Raw genomic sequence first — 21,329 nt, 5'->3', positions numbered from 1 at the left:
GAGGTCCGTGGGGCGACGCACAATTGGCCTAGCGTCGTCCGGGTTAGGGAGGGGTTGGCCGGTAAGGATATCCTTGTCTCATCGCGCACCAGCGACTCCTGTGGCGGGCCGGGCGCAGTGCGCGCTAACCAAGGTTGCCAGGTGCACGGTGTTTCCTCCGACACATTGGTGCGGCTGGCTTCCGGGTTGGATGCGCGCTGTGTTAAGAAGCAATGCGGCTTGGTTGGGTTGTGTATCGGAGGAAACATGACTTTCAGCCTTCGTCTCTCCCGAGCCCGTACGGGAGTTGTAGCGATGAGACAAGATAGTAGCTACTAAAAACAATTGGATACCACGAAATTGGGGAGAAAACGAGGTAAAAATTCTAAAAAACTAAAAAAAGCATCTCTCAGTAAGTGGCTCTGTTAATCTTTGCCTCAATCCTGACTAGTCTCCCTGTCCCTGTAGCTGAAAAACATCCCCACAGCATGATGCTGCCACCACCATGCTTCACTGTATAGATGGTGTCAGGTTTCCTCCAGACATGACGCTTGGCATTCAGGCCAAAGAGTTCAATCTTGGTTTCATCAGACTAGATAATCTTGTTTCTCATGGTCTGAGAGTCTTTAGGTGCCTTTTGGCAAACTCCAAGTGGGCTGTCATGTGCCTTTTACTGAGGAGTGGCTTCCATCTGGCCAATCTACCATAAATGCCTGATTTGTGGAGTGCTGCAGAGATAGTTGTCCTTCTGGAAGGTTCTCCCATCGCCACAGAGGAACTCTGGAGCTCTGTCATAGTGACTATCGGATTCTTGGTCATCTCCCTGACCAAGGCCCTTCTCCCCCGATTGCTCAGTTTGGCCGGGCGGCCAGCTCTAGGAACGTCTTGGTGGTTCCAAACTTCTTCCATTTAAGAATGATGGAGGCCACTGTGTTCTTTGGGGACCTTCAATGCTGCAGGAATGTTTAGGTACCCTTCTCCAGATCTGTGCCTCGAAGCAATCCTGTCTCGGAGCTCTACAGACAATTTCTTTGACCTCATGGCTTGGTTTTTGCTCTGACATGCACTGTCAACTGTGGGATCTTATATAGACAGGTGTGTTCCTTTCCAAATCATGTCCAATCAATTGAATTTCCCACAGGTGGACCAATCAAGTTGTAGAAACATCTCAAGGATGATCAATGGAAACAGGATGCCCCTGATCTCAACATTGATTCTCATAGCAGAGGGTCTGTATACTTATGTAAATAAGGTATTTCTGTTTTTAATTTTTAATAAATGTGCTAAAATGTCTAACAACCTGTTTTTGCTTTGTCATTATGGGGTACTGTGTGTAGATTGCGGAAGATCATATTTTATTAAATCCATTTTAGAATAAGGCTGTAACGTAACAAAATGTGGATCAAATCAAGGGGTCTGAATACTTTCCGAAGGCACTGTAGATATAGGGTAATAGGTTGACATAGTAGGTAGTAATTAATTTGTTATATATTATGTTATAGAATGTAATAGGAATCTATATTATCTATGTAATATCATCTATGTTATGTAGTAAGGTAGAAGGTATAATTGCAGTTCAGTTGTACACCAGTCTCACCCTGGGCCTGCATGCGTGTTCTAATGAGAGCCAGGGGGTAGGAGGCCAGTTGTCCACAGGTACTAGACACAGTACCACAGCCCAGCAGTACCAACACCCCCGGGTCAGCAGAGCCCTTACTGTACCGCTGGAGCCAGGCATTCTTCAGAGTCTGAGATGGAAAGGGGAAGGGGACGAGAGAGAAGAGAGGCGAGAAAAGAGAAGGAAAGAATAAAAAGAGAGAAAAGAGAGAGGAGAAAGAGGAGGGGTAGAGGGGTGAGGGTAGAAATGAGAGAGGAATAAGAGAAGGGATAGATAGGCTACATTGTTCATTTGACCTATATTTTATTGTGTTAAAAAAAAATGAGGACATAGTAGAGAGAACTACGGCTCATTGACTGCTAGTAAAAGTAAAACTCAAAGTTCACTTAAACACATAAAAGTCATTTTTACGAGAGAGCTGAGCAACAGTAACAGCAGCATACATACTGACTGGCATTCCCCTGAGTACAAGGGACAGGGCCAGTGATGAGGTTTAGCTTTCCCAGAAAACATCAAACACAGTTGGCAGGCAGGCAGGCAGGCACACACACACAGAACACACACACACACAGGGCTGACCCCATTTAGTTGAGTGGTCAATTGCTTGGTCGATAGGCTCTTGGTTGACTTTTTTTTTTATGGCAGACGAGACACTTGTCTGACTCGTGCCTGTCTCAGTGGACTAAAACATTGCGGAGGCCATGGGGATGGCACAGTCCATCACTCTATCCTATTTCCGGCAACTCCAGGTGCGTACCGGCAGAATCTACGAAGGCTAGCAGCAGCGGGAGGAGGAGGGTCGAGAACAGATTTTTTTCTTCTGGTTATCTTGATCTCTGGCTCCCTCTTGAGTCATTTGTGTGTCTTAATTATTTCATCAAGCAATGCGCTTAAAGCATCAGACAAGCTCAGTGCATATAGTTGATTTTTATTAAAACATATAAAGGTGTGTCTATATATGGAAAAATATACGTTTATACATTTCAACGACGGTCAACCAAGATGTTTTCTTTATTTTTTTCAGGGACAGCCCTACTCTCTCTCTCACACACACACGCACTTTCTCACACCCACCTCGTAGACGGCCAGGTCTATGCCAGCATACGGTATGATGCCAAGTGTGTTGGGCACGTAGCCCCTGTAGAAGGCTCGCACCCCCTCCTTCCTCAGGATCTGACGGGCACAGTCTACAATGCCAGAGTACTGGCCAGTCTTCCTCAGGGTCAGACGAGTCTTCAGCACCTGGGAAGCGAGAGAGGGAGGAGAAAGGGGAAAGAGAGAGGATGTGCAAGGAAGAGAAGGAAAATTAGAAAAAAGTCCTATGTTTCTATATTCATTAAAAAGTCTGTCTATCTTTCTGTCGGTCTGTCTCCCCTCGCTCACCTCCATAGGGTAGATGATGGTCTGTGCGGTGGCTCCAGCCAGAGAGCCAGCGATGAACCTCTCCTGCACCCGCAGAGTACCTGCTTCATTTCTGCCCCGGATCAGCCACTTGATCTAAGATGGAGGAGTCAGGGGAGAAAGGGGGGAGAGGAGAGACAGGCAGGTGGAAGAGAGTCAGGGATATACAGGGATTAAGGCATGAGGGGGATAGATTGTGGGAGGTGGGATAGGAAGGGATACAAAGTAAGGGGGAGGTGTAGATTGGGGGAGTTGGGGGTGAGGGGGAATACGTGAGTCACACTGGGGTGGAGGAGGAGAGTCAGAGACACAACACGTAGAGACACAGGGTGTGTCTGACAGGGTGAGAAACAGAGTGTGTGTGTGAGCAACATTTCACACCTCAGTGTGGGTGTGTGACTCCTTCATTCCTATGCTTCACTAATGACTACCCCATACACCAGAACTTATTTACAGATGTGTATCAGTATTCTCCTTACATTGGTCCATAATAAATCCAAATCAACCTCTGGGGCCTCTTACACCCACATTTGTGTACAGTTCTCTTCCTTCACCTGTTCGTAGGCCATGAACTTGATGGCAGACTCTGGGGCTATTTTGAGGACGTTGATGCCGTTGCCCCTCCAGAGGGCTCGTACACCCCCCTCCTGGACCATCCCCCTCAGCCCCGTCCACAGGTTGATCCCCCTAGAGCTGGAGCCATGCACCTAGAGACAGCAGGGTCAGTAACTCTAATAACATCAGGGGTGGCTAACCCTGGAGAGTTACTGGATGTGCAGGCTTTTGTTCCAGCCCTGCTCTAGCACACCTAATTCTACTAATCAGCACTGCACTGACCTCTAACCTCTGAGCCTGTAGTAAACACAACAGTAAGCCTTCACCTGTAGGAAGACTTTGAGACGGTCGAGGGGGGCGGTTCCTGTACGTGACACCGCCCCTGCCATCGCCCCGGCAACCAGCTGCCTCCACACTACCCCCGACTGGCGCTCTTGTTGGGAAAACTCTGGTGGCACTGTCATGTGCTCTCCGATGTCAAACATCTGAGAAATCACAGAGATGCCAATCAATAAACTTGATTGGCATCCAGAACTATCTGTATTCACCAAATGTAAATGGCATGAACCCTTCTCTAAGGTTTCCAAACTTAAATTCCTGGATAAAGCTTCAGAAACAATTTAAACTGTGTAAACTATAACATAAAATGTAATTACAGAGTAACTATAAATACATAGATTGAGAAAAATGCCACATTTGTAATGAAAGGATACTGGCAATTTTTTAAAGTTTCGATAGTTAATATATAATTACATTTTATTACATCAATAATTGAAAATGCCATGTAATGCTATCTGTGCTACTTCATGTCAAGCAAAGATCTAAACTAGAGAGTGTAGAGATAGAAGGCATAGATAGGCAGTACTGACTGACCAGAGAGTGTTTCCAGTAGTGGGCGATGCCCTCCATGTTGTGAAGAGGGTTAAACAGGAAGTGATCTCGCCACTCACTCCAGTTGATAGTCATGGTGCCGTCCCTGTCCATACTGAGAGAACACACAGAGCAGTGTCAACACACACACACACACACACACACACACACACACACACACACACACACACACACACACACACACCTCTGTAGTATTTTGATGGCGTGTTCTGTGGACACCTCCAGTCCCAGGTTGTGCAGCGATTGTTGAATCTCCCCGACATCAATGCGCCCTGCGTAAACAGTGAATCCCATCAGTGCCCACAATATGCAATATGTACCTACAGGCATACAGTACAGTTAGAGCACAGTGATGTGTGTGTGTGGCTACTTTGTGAACTCCATGCATTAATGTGGTATGATACTAAATACCATTCATGCAGTCATACCACACATTCAGATAAATTACCATACCAGTGCAATGTGACATAGAATGCTCTGTGCATGTATGAACAATTTAAACAGTGTTTTGTGAGTGAAAGGACATTGTATCCAAATGGCCCTCCTACATGTGTCTACTTATGTGTGTTTAGATCAGACTTGGGTTCAAATACATGATTATCTAAGCAATAAGGCTTGAGGGGGTGTGGTACATGGCCAACATACCACGGCTAAGGGCTGTGGTATATTGGCCATATACCACAAACCCCCGAGGTGCCTTACTGCTATTTTAAACTGGTTACCAACTTAATTAGAGCAGTAAAAATATATGTTTTGTCATAGCCGTGATATACAGTTTGATATACCACGGCGGTCAGCCAATCAGCATTCAGGCCCTCGAACCACCCAGTTTATAATGTTATTTAAATACTTATTTTCTGTGTGTGTGTGAATGCATTAACTGTAAGTCGCTCTGGATAAGAATGTCTGCTAAATGACTAAAATGTCAAATGTAAATGTGTGTGTGAGTGAGGTGGCCATGCCGACCGTCATGGTTGCGGTCCAGTGTGTGGAACATGAGCCGCAGTTCCTTCTCGTGGGCCCACAGGTACTGAGAGAACTCCTCAAAGTCCAGCAAGCCATCATGGTTGGTGTCACTCTCACGCACTATCTGCAGGAGTAGGATTGGGGTGAGGGGGGTGAAAATAGCAGATAGGGAGGGGGTGAAGGGTCAAACAGTGTAGGGGACAGGGGGTGAGAGGGAGGTTGAGGGGGATGTGACAAAGTGAAAAAGTGTGGGGTGGGTTGGGGCCAGGGGTGAGATTTAGGGTAAGGTGATAGTTTGAGGAGGTGAGAGGTAAATGGAAGGAGTGAAGGGAAGAAGCAGGAAGGAGTGCGTGAGAAATGACAACAAAGCTTATCATTATTTTACAAAGTCATAACCTGCAAACATAAAACAATCAGCAGAACTGTTCTATATTCATCCTCTCTAGTGCTTCCTCAAACAAGGAGAGGAAGAAAGAGAGAGAGAGAGAGAGAGAGAAACAGTATAGAGAGAGAGCAAGAGAGCGAGAGTGAGAGAACCCCTACTCACACCTTGTCATAATCCGCTTCACTCCTGTGCCCAGTGTCCAGTTAATCTTCAGTAACAATCACATACTGGAATCTGACCTGAACCAATGCACTTGACCAATACACACACACACACACACACACCCACACACACATTTGCATATTGTCATGAAATTCAAATGACAATATCCTGCTTATCTTGCCACTTATCCTCACCATTTCAACTTTCTGTTAGGTATAAATGCTTGAATTGTAATTCTAAGTGTAGCTGATGGAAGCTGTCTGTATAACACATGACAAGCATAACTTTAAGTATGCCTTTGAATTGGCCCCCTCCTCCATGACACAAATATAATCAGAGCAAAGTCTATTTAAGCATTGCCAGACAAATACATCCTGGTCTAGAGGGATATTGCCTGTGGTGTCTGAAAAATCCCAGAGGAGATTTGAAGGAAAAGCACAGCTGTGGGTGATGATGCTTAGCTAAACTAGCCTACTATTTGAGTGTGGAGATAATGCTAAACTAATCTGCTGCATGGCTGGGGAGGGATGATGCTTAGCTAAACTAGCCTACTATTTGAGTGTGGAGATAATGCTAAACTAATCTGCTGCATGGCTGGGGAGGGATCAACACTGCTAGCTAGCCAGCTAGCCCCGAATAGCAGCACAGTAGAAACTATTACACTCAACGGAACGACTTGATTAGTGTAGTGTCAACAACGCAGCCACTGCCAGCTAGCCTACATAGTCAACAACGCAGCCTCTGCCAGCTAGCCTACTTCAGCAGTACTGTATCATTTTAATCATTTTAGTCAATAAGATTCTTGCTACGTAAGCTTAACTTTCTGAACACTCGAGACGTGTAGTCCACTTGTCATTCCAATCTCCTTTGCATTAGCGTAGCCTCTTGTGTAGCCTGTCAACTATGTGTCTGTCTATCCCTGTTCTCTCCTCTCTGCACAGACCATACAAACGCTCCACACCGCGTGGCCGCGGCCACCCTAATCTGGTGGTCCCAGCGCGCACGACCCACGTGGAGTTCCAGGTCTCCGGTAGCCTCTGGAACTGCCGGTCTGCAGCCAACAAGGCAGAGTTCATCTCAGCCTATGCCTCCCTCCAGTCCCTCGACTTCTTGGCACTGACGGAAACATGGATCACCACAGACAACACTGCTACTCCTACTGCTCTCTCTTCGTCTGCCCACGTGTTCTCGCACACCCCGAGAGCTTCTGGTCAGCGGGGTGGTGGCACCGGGATCCTCATCTCTCCCAAGTGGTCATTCTCTCTTCTCCCCTTACCCATCTGTCTATCGCCTCCTTTGAATTCCATGCTGTCACAGTTACCAGCCCTTTCAAGCTTAACATCCTTATCATTTATCGCCCTCCAGGTTCCCTCGGAGAGTTCATCAATGAGCTTGATGCCTTGATAAGCTCCTTTCCTGAGGACGGCTCACCTCTCACAGTTCTGGGCGACTTTAACCTCCCCACGTCTACCTTTGACTCATTCCTCTCTGCCTCCTTCTTTCCACTCCTCTCCTCTTTGACCTCACCCTCTCACCTTCCCCCTACTCACAAGGCAGGAAATACGCTCGACCTCATCTTTACTAGATGCTGTTCTTCCACTAACCTCATTGCAACTCCCTCCAAGTCTCCGACCACTACCTTGTATCCTTTTCCCTCTCGCTCTCATCCAACACTTCCCACACTGCCCCTACTGGATGGTATCGCGCCGTCCCAACCTTCGCTCTCTCTCCCCCGCTACTCTCTCCTCTTCCATCCTATCATCTCTTCCCTCTGCTCAAACCTTCTCCAACCTATCTCCTGATTCTGCCTCCTCAACCCTCCTCTCCTCCCTTTCTGCATCCTTTGACTCTCTATGTCCCCTATCCTCCAGGCCGGCTCGGTCCTCCCCTCCCGCTCCGTGGCTCGACGACTCATTGCGAGCTCACAGAACAGGGCTCCGGGCAGCCGAGCGGAAATGGAGGAAAACTCCGCCTCCCTGCGGACCTGGCATCCTTTCACTCCCTCCTCTCTACATTTTCCTCTTCTCTCTCTGCTGCTAAAGCCTCTTTCTACCACTCTAAATTCCAAGCATCTGCCTCTAACCCTAGGAAGCTCTTTGCCACCTTCTCCTCCCTCCTGAATCCTCCTCCCCCCCCCCCTCCTCCTCTCTGCAGATGACTTCGTCAACCATTTTGAAAAGAAGGTCGACGACATCCGATCCTCGTTTGCTAAGTCAAACGACACCGCTGGTCCTGCACACACTGCCCTACCCTGTGCTCTGACCTCTTTCTCCCCTCTCTCTCCAGATGAAATCTCGCGTCTTGTGACGGCCGGCCGCCCAACAACCTGCCCGCTTGACCCTATCCCCTCCTCTCTTCTCCAGACCATTTCCGGAGACCTTCTCCCTTACCTCACCAACTCATCCCTGACCGCTGGCTACGTCCCTTCCGTCTTCAAGAGAGCGAGAGTTGCACCCCTTCTGAAAAAACCTACACTCGATCCCTCCGATGTCAACAACTACAGACCAGTATCCCTTCTTTCTTTTCTCTCCAAAACTCTTGAACGTGCCGTCCTTGGCCAGCTCTCCCGCTATCTCTCTCAGAATGACCTTCTTGATCCATATCAGTCAGGTTTCAAGACTAGTCATTCAACTGAGACTGCTCTTCTCTGTATCACGGAGGCGCTCCGCACTGCTAAAGCTAACTCTCTCTCCTCTGCTCTCATCCTTCTAGACCTATCGGCTGCCTTCGATACTGTGAACCATCAGATCCTCCTCTCCACCCTCTCCGAGTTGGGCATCTCCGGCGCGGCCCACGCTTGGATTGCGTCCTACCTGACAGGTCGCTCCTACCAGGTGGCGTGGCGAGAATCCGTCTCCACACCACGTGCTCTCACCACTGGTGTCCCCAGGGCTCTGTTCTAGGCCCTCTCCTATTCTCGCTATACACCAAGTCACTTGGCTCTGTCATAACCTCACATGGTCTCTCCTATCATTGCTATGCAGACGACACACAATTAATCTTCTCCTTTCCCCTTCTGATGACCAGGTGGCGAATCGCATCTCTGCATGTCTGGCAGACATATCAGTGTGGATGACGGATCACCACCTCAAGCTGAACCTCGGCAAGACGGAGCTGCTCTTCCTCCCGGGGAAGGACTGCCCGTTCCATGATCTCGCCATCACGGTTGACAACTCCATTGTGTCCTCCTCCCAGAGCGCTAAGAACCTTGGCGTGATCCTGGACAACACCCTGTCGTTCTCAACTAACATCAAGGCGGTGGCCCGTTCCTGTAGGTTCATGCTCTACAACATCCGCAGAGTACGACCCTGCCTCACACAGGAAGCGGCGCAGGTCCTAATCCAGGCACTTGTCATCTCCCGTCTGGATTACTGCAACTCGCTGTTGGCTGGGCTCCCTGCCTGTGCCATTAAACCCCTACAACTCATCCAGAACGCCGCAGTCCCGTCTGGTGTTCAACCTTCCCAAGTTCTCTCACGTCACCCCCGCTCCTCCGCTCTCTCCACTGGCTTCCAGTTGAAGCTCGCATCCGCTACAAGACCATGGTGCTTGCCTACGGAGCTGTGAGGGGAACGGCACCTCAGTACCTCCAGGCTCTGATCAGGCCCTACACCCAAACAAGGGCACTGCGTTCATCCACCTCTGGCCTGCTCGCCTCCCTACCACTGAGGAAGTACAGTTCCCGCTCAGCCCAGTCAAAACTGTTCGCTGCTCTGGCCCCCCAATGGTGGAACAAACTCCCTCACGACGCCAGGACAGCGGAGTCAATCACCACCTTCCGGAGACACCTGAAACCCCACCTCTTTAAGGAATACCTAGGATAGGATAAAGTAATCCCTCTCACCCCCCTTAAAAGATTTAGATGCACTACTGTTCCACTGGATGTCATAGGTGAATGCACCAATTTGTAAGTCGCTCTGGATAAGAGCGTCTGCTAAATGACTTAAATGTAAATGTAATGTGGATGATGCTATGTGAAAGGAGTGATGCTAAACTAAACTACTGAGTGTGGTGGAGTGATCTCCTAAGCTAATTTCCTTTATGCTAACCTAAATGACTGATTAGATGTAACCTGAGGATTGCTATCTGTGTGCTTCTTTGTGAGTGTTACTTAAAGCAAGTGCACTATCACCTACAGTGCCTTCAGAAAGTACTCATACCCCTTGACTTATTTTGTTGTGTTACAGCCCGAATTCAAAATGGATTCAATTGATTGTTTTCTCTGACATATCTACATACAATACCCCATAATGACAAAGTAAAAACACACCCCTGAATCAATGCATGTTGGAATCAATTTTGGCAGCGATTACAGCTGTGAGTCTTTCTGAGAAAGTCTCTAAGAGCTTTGCACCCTGGATTGTACAATATTTGCTATAGATTTTCAAGCCGATTTAAGTCAAAACTGTAACTAAGCCACTCACAAACATTCAATGTTGTCTTAATTAGCAACTTCAGTGCATATTTGGCTTTGTGTTTTAGGATATTGTTCCGCTAAAAGGTGAATTTACCTCCCAGTGTCTGTTGGAAAGTAGACTGAACCAGGTTTTCCTTTAGGATTCTGCCTGTACTTAGCTCTTTTTAAAATTTGATTTAACCTTTATTTAACCAGGAAAAGCCCATTGAGACCCAGAGTCTCTTTTTTTCTACTTGACCTGGCCAAGAAGGCAGCAACAATCAATACATTACAGAATTAAAACACACAACAATACAACAACATGATCCAGCCTAATAAAAGCATTTGGTGCAATGGTGAATGAGTGACTTGGCATTTGTAATAAAGCTCAAGGATGCATGATAAACAGAGTCCAGTCTCTGTAAGATGGAGGAGGTTGCATGCATATCCAACAAGTCACCATAATCAATTACAGAGAGAAAAGTGGCGTGAACAAGCTTAAATAAAAACACAATTTCAATTTAAGCTTTGTCACAAGATTATCCACATGAACTTTAAAGGACAACTTGTCATCCAACCAAATACCTAGGTATTTGTAGGATGACACTTTTTCAATGGATAAGCAACCAGATGTGACAATGCTAATGTTATCTGGCAGAGTTCTAGCTCTGGTAAAGGTCATGAATTTCGTTTTTTGTATATTCAAGACCAGTTTGAGACCATAAAGGGAGGCCTGCAGTGGCTGAAAAGCAGTCTGGAGCTCTCCAACAGCCTGAACCAGAAAAGGAGCACATGAATATATAACTGTATCATCTGCATATAGATGTAACTTTGCTGGTTGCATCCCATTTCCCAAATCATTAATACAAATTCAGAACAACACAGGAGCTAAAATGGAACCCTGGGGCAAACCTCTATTAATCTCAAGAAAGCTAGACTTGTGATTGTTGGTATATTCACATTGTGTTCGGTCAGAAAGATAGTTCCTAAACCAATTTACTGCCCCTTCACTGAGACCAATGTTTCTGAGTCTATCTAGCAACAATTCATGGTCAACTGAATCAAAGGCCTTTGCTAAATCCACAAACAGAGCAGCACCATGTTGCTTTTTATCAAGTCCATTAATGATGTCATTTACCACTGTCATAGCTGCAGTTGTGGAGCTGTGCCCTGATCTAAAGCCAGACTGAACCCCGCTCAGTATGTTGTTTTCAATTAAGAAGTTTAACTGTGAGTTCACTAGGGATTCATAGACTTTGGCCAGGATAGGGAGTTTAGAGATAGGACGATAGTTATTAGCATCTGAGGGATCTCCACCCGTTAGCAGTGGGAGGACATAAGCTGATTTCCAAATGCTGGGTATGTAATTGGTCAAGAGACTCAAGTTGAAAATGTGAGCCACAGGTTCAGTAATAATAGCAGCTGCTATCTTTAAGAGGTAGAGGTCCAAGTTGACTTTGTAGTGTCTATTGCCTTTAGTGCTTTATAGACCTCAGTATAAGAAACAGGCTCAAAGTTAAAATGGTTCACATGAGGGCCTATATCATAGTTGACTGTAACAGAGCTTACATTAGAGGCCTGGGCCCCACCATTATCAAACACTGAACCAGCAGATATGAAGTGCTTGTTAAAACCCCTACAATCTGGGCTTTATCCTTCACTTCATTAGAATCCATCATTAAATGGTCAGGAAGGCCAGAGGAGACATTCGAATCCATCATTAAATGGTCAGGAAGGCCAGAGGAGACATTAGAATCCATCATTAAATGGTCAGGAAGGCCAGAGGAGACATTAGAATCCATCATTAAATGGTCAGGAAGGCCAGAGGAGACATTAGAATCCATCATTAAATGGTCAGGAAGGCCAGAGGAGACATTAGAATCCATCATTAAATGGTCAGGAAGACCAGATGAGACATTAGAATCCATCATTAAATGGTCAGGAAGGCCAGAGGAGACATTCGAATCCATCATTAAATGGTCAGGAAGGCCAGAGGAGACATTAGAATCCATCATTAAATGGTCAGGAAGACCAGATGAGACATTAGAATCCATCATTAAATGGTCAGGAAGGCCAGAGGAGACATTAGAATCCATCATTAAATGGTCAGGAAGGTCAGAGGAGACATTAGAATCCATCATTAAATAGTCAGGAAGGCCAGAGGAGACATTAGAATCCATCATTAAATGGTCAGGAAGACCAGAGGATACATTAGAATCCATCATTAAATGGTCAGGAAGGCCAGAGGATACCTTAGAATCCATCATTAAATGGTCAGGAAGGCCAGAGGAGACATTAGAATCCATCATTAAATGGTCAGGAAGGCCAGAGGAGACATTAGAATCCATCATTAAATGGTCAGGAAGACCAGAGGAGACATTAGAACCTGACATAGATTTGATTCACTTCCAGAACTTGGTAGTGTTGTTTAGGTTCTCTGTGACTGCATCTAAATAGTCATCTGATTTGGACTTCCTGATCAACCCTGTGTATTAGTTTCTTAGCACTCTGAAGGAAGCCCAGTCAACAGGAGCACTTGTATGTCTAGCTTGAGCCCAAGAGATGTTTCTCTTTTTAATGAATTCTGCCAAGTTATCTGAAAACCAGGGACTGTCCCTTCCACTGAGTCTAAACTTCTTCACAGGGGCATGCTTATCACAAATCGACACAAATTTCATATAAAAATAGTCCCAGGCAGTGTCAACATCGGGAATCAGACTTACTCTGTCAATATTATGGTACAGATCATGTAAGATCGCTTGCTCATCAAGCTGTCTAAAACGTCTTTTAAAAATATAACAGGGTTTGGCTTTGGTCATTTTTGTATTTCTAACACAAGCAATTGCACAGTGATCACTGGCATCATTACAGAATATCCCAGTCGATGTGTATTTGTGGGGGCTCTATTCCGTTTCAGAACTCCCTAGTCCTTGCCGATGACAAGCATTCCCATAACATAATGCAGCCACCACCATGCTTGAAAATGTGAAGAGTGCTACTCAGTTATGTGTTGTGTTGGATTTGCCCCAAACCTAATGCTTTGTATTCAGGGCATAAAGTTGATTTCTTTGCCAATTTCTTTGCAGTTTTACTTTAGTGCCTTATTTCAAAAAGGATGCATTGTTATATTTTTATTCTGTACAGGCTTCCTTCTTTTCACTCTGTAATTTAGGTTAGTATTGTAGAGTAACTGTAGAGTAAATGTTGTTGATCCATCCTCAGTTTACACCTGTCAAAGGCATTAAACTCTGTAACTTTTTTTAAATCACCATTTGCCTCATGGTGAAATCCCTGAGCGGTTTCCTTCCTCTCAGCAACTAAGTTAGGAAGGACGCCTGTATCTATGTAGTGACTGTGTGTATTGCTACACCATCCAAAGTGTAATTAATAACTTCACTATGCTCAAAGGGTTATTCAATGTCTGTTTGTTTTTTACCCATCTACCAATAGGTGCCCTTTGCGAGGCATTGGAAAACCTCCCTGGTCTTGTGGTTGAATCAATGTTTGAAATTCACTGCTCGACTGAGGGAGCTTAGAGATAATTGTGTGTGTGTGGGGCAATCATTCAAAAATCATGTTAAACACTATTTTTGCATACAGACTAAGTCCATGCAACTTATTATGTGACTTGTTAGGCACATTTTTACTCCTGAACATATTTAGGCTTGCCATAACAAAGGGGTTTAATACTTATTGACTCAAGACATTTCAGCTTTTCATTTTTAAGAAATTGGTAAAAATGTCAAAGAACATGATTCCACTTTGACATTATGGGGTATTGTGTGTAGGTCAGTGACACAAAATCTCAATTTCATCCATTTTAAATTCAGGCTGTAACACAACAAAATGCGGAAAAAGTCAAGGATTGTGAATACTTTCTGAAGGCACTGTATGTGTCACTGCCGGCCATGAAAGTCCAGTCGGTGTGGTAGGAAAGGGTCAGGCGTAGATGGAAAAATCTACCAGCCGCTCAAATGTTTTTACCAGCCAAAATATATTTGGGCCACAATTATACCATGACATAATTACAAAATGTTCACGTTTATTTTCTCTCTCTTTAGCTCAAATAACGGCGCCATTGATTTCAAGAAATGTTGCATCATTTTTTACGTGGTTGCATCATATTTCTGTGCATACTTTGCATTGAAGCATGCATCGAGGCATACTTCAAAGGATGTACAAACAAAGTACGTATTCGAGAAGTGACCTCTGTGATTCGTTTCGCATACTGTGATTTGGACTCATACGCCGACCCTCCTGTGCTCCAGTTTACGTTCTCAGAGCACACCCCTTGAATCCAGGGCAAGGCTCCCTTGCTCTACTGGGCTATGTGGCTCTACTGGGCTATGTGGCTCTACCGGGCTATGTGGCTCTACTGGGCTATGTGGCTCTACTGGGCTCTGTGGCTCTACTGGGCTCTGTGGCTCTACTGGGCTCTGTGGCTCTACTGAGCTCTGTGGCTCTACTGGCCTCTATGGCTCTACTGGCCTCTATGGCTCTACTGGGCTCTGTGGGGACTTTTCTAATCGGTTTATGCACACCACAGATGCAAGGTGTATAGAATTTTATGTGAAGAGAAATCCCCAATCGTCAACTACTATCATAATCATATTATCTGGACTGAATGGAAAATGTCCTGCAAAAGGGATGACTTCAATAGTCATAAATCCAGCCATTCTGCCAGCCAGGCTGAGTTGAACTCATGACATTGTGCAGACGCGCAGTGACACAGTAGTATCCCAAATCCCTGGTGATGACAGTTTAAGCTAGAGGACTGTTTCGCTAGCACAGACTGAATTATGTCCGGAGATTCATTTGATGGCATTGAGGAGTTTACCACATCAGCCACCGGCTTCATTAATGAGTGCATCGACAACATTTTCCCCACAGTGACAGTAAGTACATAGTCCTGTTTTGACGCCTTGCCTGTTTGATGGTTCATCGGAGGGCGTAGCGGGATTTCTTATAAGCGTCATGATTAGTGTCTCGCTCCTTGAAAGCGGCAGCTCTAGCCTTTAGCTCAGTGCAGATGTTGACTGTAATCCATGGCTTCTGGTTCGAATCCTAGTACGAAACCCAGCGACGCAAGCCTACCAGACTAGCTAACTATGCTCGCTTCGAGGCAAGCAACACTGAACTACGCATGAGTGTACCAGCTGTTCCGGATGACTGTGTGATCACACTCTCTGTAGCCAATGTGAGTAAGATCTTTAAACAGGTTAACATTCACAAGGCTGCAGGGCCAGACGGAATACCAGGGCACGTGCTCAGAGCATGGGCTGACCAGCTGGCAAGCGTCTCCACTGATATTTTCAACCTCTCCCTGACCCAGTCTGTAATACCTACATGTTGCAAGTGGACCCCCATAGTCCCTGTGCCCAGAAACGCCATTGTAACCTGTCTAAATAACTATCGCTCCGAAGCACTCACATCTGTAGCCATAAAATGCTTTGAAAGGCTGGTCATGTCTCACATCAACACCATCATCCTAGACACCTTGGACCCACTCCAATCCGTATACCGCCTCAACAGATCCACAGCTCAGGTAGTCTCTATTGCACTCCACACTGCCCTTTCCCACCTGGACAATAAGAACACCTATGTGAGAATGCTATAAACTGACTACAGCTCAGCCTTCAACACCATAGTGCACTCCAAGCTCATCACTAAGCTAAGGACCCTGGGACTGAACACCTGCCTCTGCAATTGGATCCTGGACTTCCTGAAGGGCCGCCCCCAGGTGGTGAGGGTAGGCAACAACACATCCACCACTCCCTGTTCACCCACGACTGCATGTCCACTCACGACTCCCACACCCTCATTAAGTTTCCTGACGACATGACGGTGATCCCCAACGCCTGATCCCCAACAATCGCCTGATCACCAACGACGATGAGACAGCCTATAGGGAGGAGGTCAGAGACCTGGGAGTGTGGTGCCAAGACAACAACCTCTCCCTCAATGTCAACAAGACAAACGGAGGGCCGAGCACGCCCGGGTCACATCGACAGGGTTGAATGCTGCAAGTTCGGTGTCCACGTCACTAAGGATCGTGGTCCACACACAGCAACACAGTCGTGAAGAGGGCACGACTATGCCTCTTCTCCCTCAGGAGGCTGAAAAGATTTGGCATGGGCAGTCAGATCCTCAAAAGGTTCTACAGCTGCACCACTTAGAGCACCTTGACTGGCTGTATCACCGCTTGCAGTACATCACTGGGGCCGAGCTCCCTGCCATCCAGGACCTCTATACCCGGCGGTGTCAGAGGAGGGCTGTAAAGGAAAGACTCCAGCCAACCGTCATAGACTGTAGACTGTTCTCTCTGCTACCACATGGAAAGTGGTACTGATGCACCAAGTCTGGAACCAACAGGACCCTGAACAGCTTCTACCCACAAGCCATAAATAGTTAGTCCGGCTATTTGATGAACTATTTAACTATCTGCATTTACCCTTTTTGCACTAACTGTTTTGACACATCACATACGTTGCTGCTACTGTTTATCATCTGTCACTTTATTCCTAGTTACAGTAGATGTACACATCTACCTCAATGACCTCGTACCCCTGCACATCCACTCTGTACTGGTACCCCGTGTACATAGCCAAGTTATCCTTACTCATTGTGTATTTATTACTACCTTTTCTTTCTCTCTGCATTGTTGGAAAAGGACCTGTAACTAAGCATTTCACAGTTAGTCTACACCTGTTGTTAACAAAGTATTTTACAAATAAAAGTTTATTTGAAGACTGAGGTTAAGATGTGTGTGTGTGTGTGTGTGTGTGTGTGTGTGTGTGCGTGGTGTGTGTGTGTGTGTGTGTGTGCGTGTGTGGTGTGTGTGTATGTGTGCGCCAGACACTGATATTAAGGTCAGGCGGGGTCAGGGCTGCACCAGGTTTGTGTTACAGTCATACCTTTAAAATATTCATTCAGGAAAGTGTTTCTTTCCTGTCATGTACTGGGACAGGCAGATCAGAAAAACATGCATCAGTATTGTGTTGAAGCAACAGAATTTTCAGATAGCACTGGTGACAGGCACCTTGAGTTGGAGGGATTGGTGAAAATAGCACTGGAACTCTTTTAATATCTGTAGTAAAATGCCTCTCACTGCCTGTAGAACACTCTGCCCGCTTCTCCTGTGACATCACAGGGTCAAAATAGAGCACTGAGACACCGGCTAGACTGGACCATAGCTCATAGCTCAGGTAGTTAAAGATTTGATATGAGAGGCCTATACACTCGGAATAAGTGAAGCAGGTTATAGTTCCTGTTCATTGTACTAGTAGGCTATAAACAAATATACTTGTTTATAGTAAACACAGGAACTACACAGTTGCCTATGTCAGTGCGTCTCAAACTGGAGTCCACTAGGTATCTTTTAGCCGTACCCTTATCCTACTCCTTCTCTGGTGATGTAGAGGTGAATCCAGGCCCTGCAGTGCCTAGCTCCACTCCTATTCCCCAGGTGCTCTCTTTTGATGACTTCTGTAACCGTAATAGCCTTGGTTTCATGCATGTTAACATTAGAAGCCTCCTCCCTAAGTTTGTTTTATTCACTGCTTTAACACACTCTGCCAACCCGGATGTCTGAATCCTGGCTTAGGAAGACAACCAAACATTCTGAAATCTTCATCCCTAACTACAACATTTTCAGACAGGATAGAACGGCCCAAGGGGGCGGTGTTGCAATCTACTGCAGAGATAGCCTGCAGAGTTCTGTCCTACTATCCAGGTCTGTACCCAAACAATTTGAACATCTACTTTTAAATCCGGCGCTGCCAGAGTCGCACTTCACTCCGGCGCTGCCAGAGTCGCCCTTCACTCGGGGCCCGCTGCAAGGGTCCCCAGTCTGAGGTCAGCGGTGAGGGTCGCCGCTCCAAATGCGCCCCTTAACCTCTAGCGTCGAGCAATCCCGTATCCGGGAGCGTAATTATAGCCTCAAGCTCATTACCATAACGCAACGTTAACTATTCATGAAAATCGCAAATGAAATGAAAGAAGTATATTCACTCATAAGCTTAGCCTTTTGTTAACAACACTGTCATCTCAGATTTTCAAAATATGCTTTTCAACCATAGCTACACAAGCATTTGTGTAAGAGTATTGATAGCTAGCATAGCATTAAGCCTAGCATTCAGCAGGCAACATTTTCACAAAAACAAGAAAAGCATTCAAATAAAATCATTTACCTTTGAAGAACTTCAGATGTTTTCAATGAGGAGACTCAGTTAGATAGCAAATGTTCATTTTTCCCAAAAATATTATTTGTGTAGGAGAAATCGCTCCGTTTTGTTCATCACGTTTGGCTAAGAAAAAAATCTGAAAATGTAGTCTCTACAACGCCAAACTTTTTACCAAATTAACTCCATAATATCGACAGAAACATGGCAAACGTTGTTTAGAATCAATCCTCAAGGTGTTTTTCACATATCTATTCGATGATAAATCATTCGTGGCAGCTGTGTTTCTCCTCGAAGCAAACGAAAAATACACGCAGCTGGAGATTACGCAATAATTGCAACGGAGGACACCAAGCGGCCACCTGGTAGATGTAGTCTCTTAAGGTCAATCTTCCAATGATTTGCCTACAAATACGTCACAATGCTGTCGACACCTTGGGGAAATGACAGAAGGTCTAAGCTCATTCGTGACCCATACACAGCCATATAAGGAGACATTGGAACACAGCGCATTCAAAATCTGGGGCACTTCCTGTATGAAATGTCATCTTGGTTTCGCCTGTAGCATTAGTTCTGTGGCACTCACAGACAATATCTTTGCAGTTTTGGAAACGTCAGAGTGTTTTCTTTCCAAAGCTGTCAATTATATGCATAGTCGAGCATCTTTTCGTGACAAAATTTCTTGTTTAAAACGGGAACGTTTTTTAATCCATAAATTAAAAGAGCGCCCCCTATATCCAAGAAGTTAAGTGGGACAAGACTATGGTGGAGTGGGGTCCACATCCCGCGCCAGAGCCGCCACCACGGACAGATGCCCACCCAGACCCTCCCCTATGGGACGGAGTCCGCACCGGAGTCCGCACCGGTCACGCCCTGACCGTAGATTGCTTTGTATGTTTCTATTTTTAGTTTGGTCAGGGTGTGATGTGGGTGGGTATTCTATGTTGTATGTCTAGGTGTTGTGTTTCTATGTTTAGGCCTGGTATGGTTCCCAATCAGAGGCAGCTGGTTATCGTTGTCTCTGATTGAGAACCATACTTAGGCAGCATGTTTTCCCACTATGGGTGTGGGTAGTTGTTTTCTGTCTTTGTGTGTCTGCACCAGACAGAACTGTTTTGTTTGTTCTGCTTTATTGTTTTTATGTTCTAGTGTTCAGTTTCTTTATTCAATTAACATGAACATGTACCACGCGGCACCTTGGTCCTCTTCACCTTCTTCCACCTACGAATATCGTTACATTGTGCTGCTAGGCGACCTAAACTGGAACATGCTTAACACCCCAGCCATCCCACAATCTAAGCTTGATGCCCTCAATCTCAAACAAATTATCAATGAACCTACCTGGTACCACCCCAAAGCCGTAAACACGGGCACCCTCATAGATATCATCCTAACCAACTTGCCCTCTAAATACACCTCTGCTGTTTTCAACCAAGATCTCAGCGATCACTGCCTCATTGCCTGCATCTGTAATCGGTCAGCGGTCAAACGACCTCCAATCATCACTATCAAACGCTCCCTGAAACACTTCAGCGAGCAGGCCTTTCTAATCAACCTGGACGGGGTATCCTGGAAGGATATTGACCTCATCCCGTCAGTAGAGGATGCCTGGTTATTTTTTTAAATACCCTCCTCACCATCTTAAATAAGCATGCCCCATTCAATAAATTTAGAACCAGGAACAGATATAGCCCTTGGTTCTCTCCAGACCTGACTGCCCTTAACCAACACAAAAACATCCTATGGCGTTCTGCATTAGTATCGCACAACCCCCGTGATATGCAACTTTTCAGGGAAGCTAGAAATCAATATACACAGGCAGTTAGAAAAGCCAAGGCTAGCTTTTTCAAGCAGAAATTTGCTTACTGCAACACAAACTCAAAAAAGTTCTGGGACACTGTAAAGTCCACGGAGAATAAGAACACCTCCTCCCAGCTGCCCACTGCACTGAGGATAGGAAACACTGTCACCACCGATAAATCCACTATAATTAAGAATTTGAATAAGCATTTTTCTACGGCTGGTCATGCTTTCCACCTGGCTACCCCTGCCCCGGTCAACAGCACTGCACCCCCCACAGAAACTCGCCCAAGCCTTCCCCATTTCTCCTTCTCCCAAAACAAGTCAGCTGATGTTCTGAAAGCGCTGCAAAATCTGGACCCCTACAAATCAGCCGGGCTAGACAATCTGGACCCTTTCTTTCTAAAATTATCTGCCGAAATTGTTGCAACCCCTATTACTAGCCTGTTCAAACTCTCTTTCGTGTCGTCTAAGATTCCCAAAGATTGGAAAGCAGCTGCGGTCATCCCACTCTTCAAAGGGGGGGATACTCTTGACCCAAACTGCTACAGACCTATATCTACCCTGCCTTTCTAAGGTATTCGAAAGCCAAGTCAACAAACAGATTACCGACCATTTCGAATCCCACCATACCTTCTTCGCTATGCAATCTGGTTTCAGAGCTGGTCATGGGTGCACCTCAGCCACGCTCAAGGTCCTAAAAGATATCTTAACCGCCTTCGATAAGAAACAATACTGTGGAGCCTTATTCATTGACCTGGCCAAGGCTTTTGACTCTGTCAATCACCACATCCTCACCGGCAGACTCGATAGCCTTGGTTTCTCAAATGATTGCCTCGCCTGGTTCACCAACTATTTCTCTGATAGAGTTCAGTGTGTCAAATCGGAGGGCCTGTTGTCCGGGCCTCTGACAGTCTCTATGGGGGTGCTTCAGGGTTCAATTCTTGGACCAACTCTCTTCTCTGTATACATCAATGATGTCGCTCTTGCTGCTGG

The 21,329-nt window shown here is 45.9% G+C and overlaps 1 protein-coding gene across 1 annotated transcript in view; it reads right to left on the bottom strand.

Annotated features, from left to right (window-relative positions):
- LOC115104359 (mitochondrial adenyl nucleotide antiporter SLC25A23-like) overlaps window positions 1-21,329 on the bottom strand; it is a 39,334-nt gene that overhangs the window by 4,975 nt on the left and 13,030 nt on the right. Inside the window, exons 2-9 of the mRNA XM_029625800.2 lie at window positions 5,411-5,534; window positions 4,629-4,716; window positions 4,427-4,538; window positions 3,880-4,038; window positions 3,553-3,705; window positions 2,981-3,094; window positions 2,672-2,839; window positions 1,577-1,727 (exon numbers count right to left, since the gene is read on the bottom strand). Coding sequence (XP_029481660.1) covers window positions 1,577-1,727; window positions 2,672-2,839; window positions 2,981-3,094; window positions 3,553-3,705; window positions 3,880-4,038; window positions 4,427-4,538; window positions 4,629-4,716; window positions 5,411-5,534 — 1,069 coding nt within the window. The remainder of the gene's footprint in view (window positions 1-1,576; window positions 1,728-2,671; window positions 2,840-2,980; window positions 3,095-3,552; window positions 3,706-3,879; window positions 4,039-4,426; window positions 4,539-4,628; window positions 4,717-5,410; window positions 5,535-21,329) is intronic.

The sequence above is a fragment of the Oncorhynchus nerka genome, linkage group LG26 (genome assembly GCF_034236695.1).
Source record: "Oncorhynchus nerka isolate Pitt River linkage group LG26, Oner_Uvic_2.0, whole genome shotgun sequence".
Lineage (NCBI taxonomy): Eukaryota > Metazoa > Chordata > Actinopteri > Salmoniformes > Salmonidae > Oncorhynchus > Oncorhynchus nerka.
The sequence above is the reverse complement of the archived record's forward strand: the minus strand, read 5'-3'. Positions and strand labels throughout refer to the sequence as shown.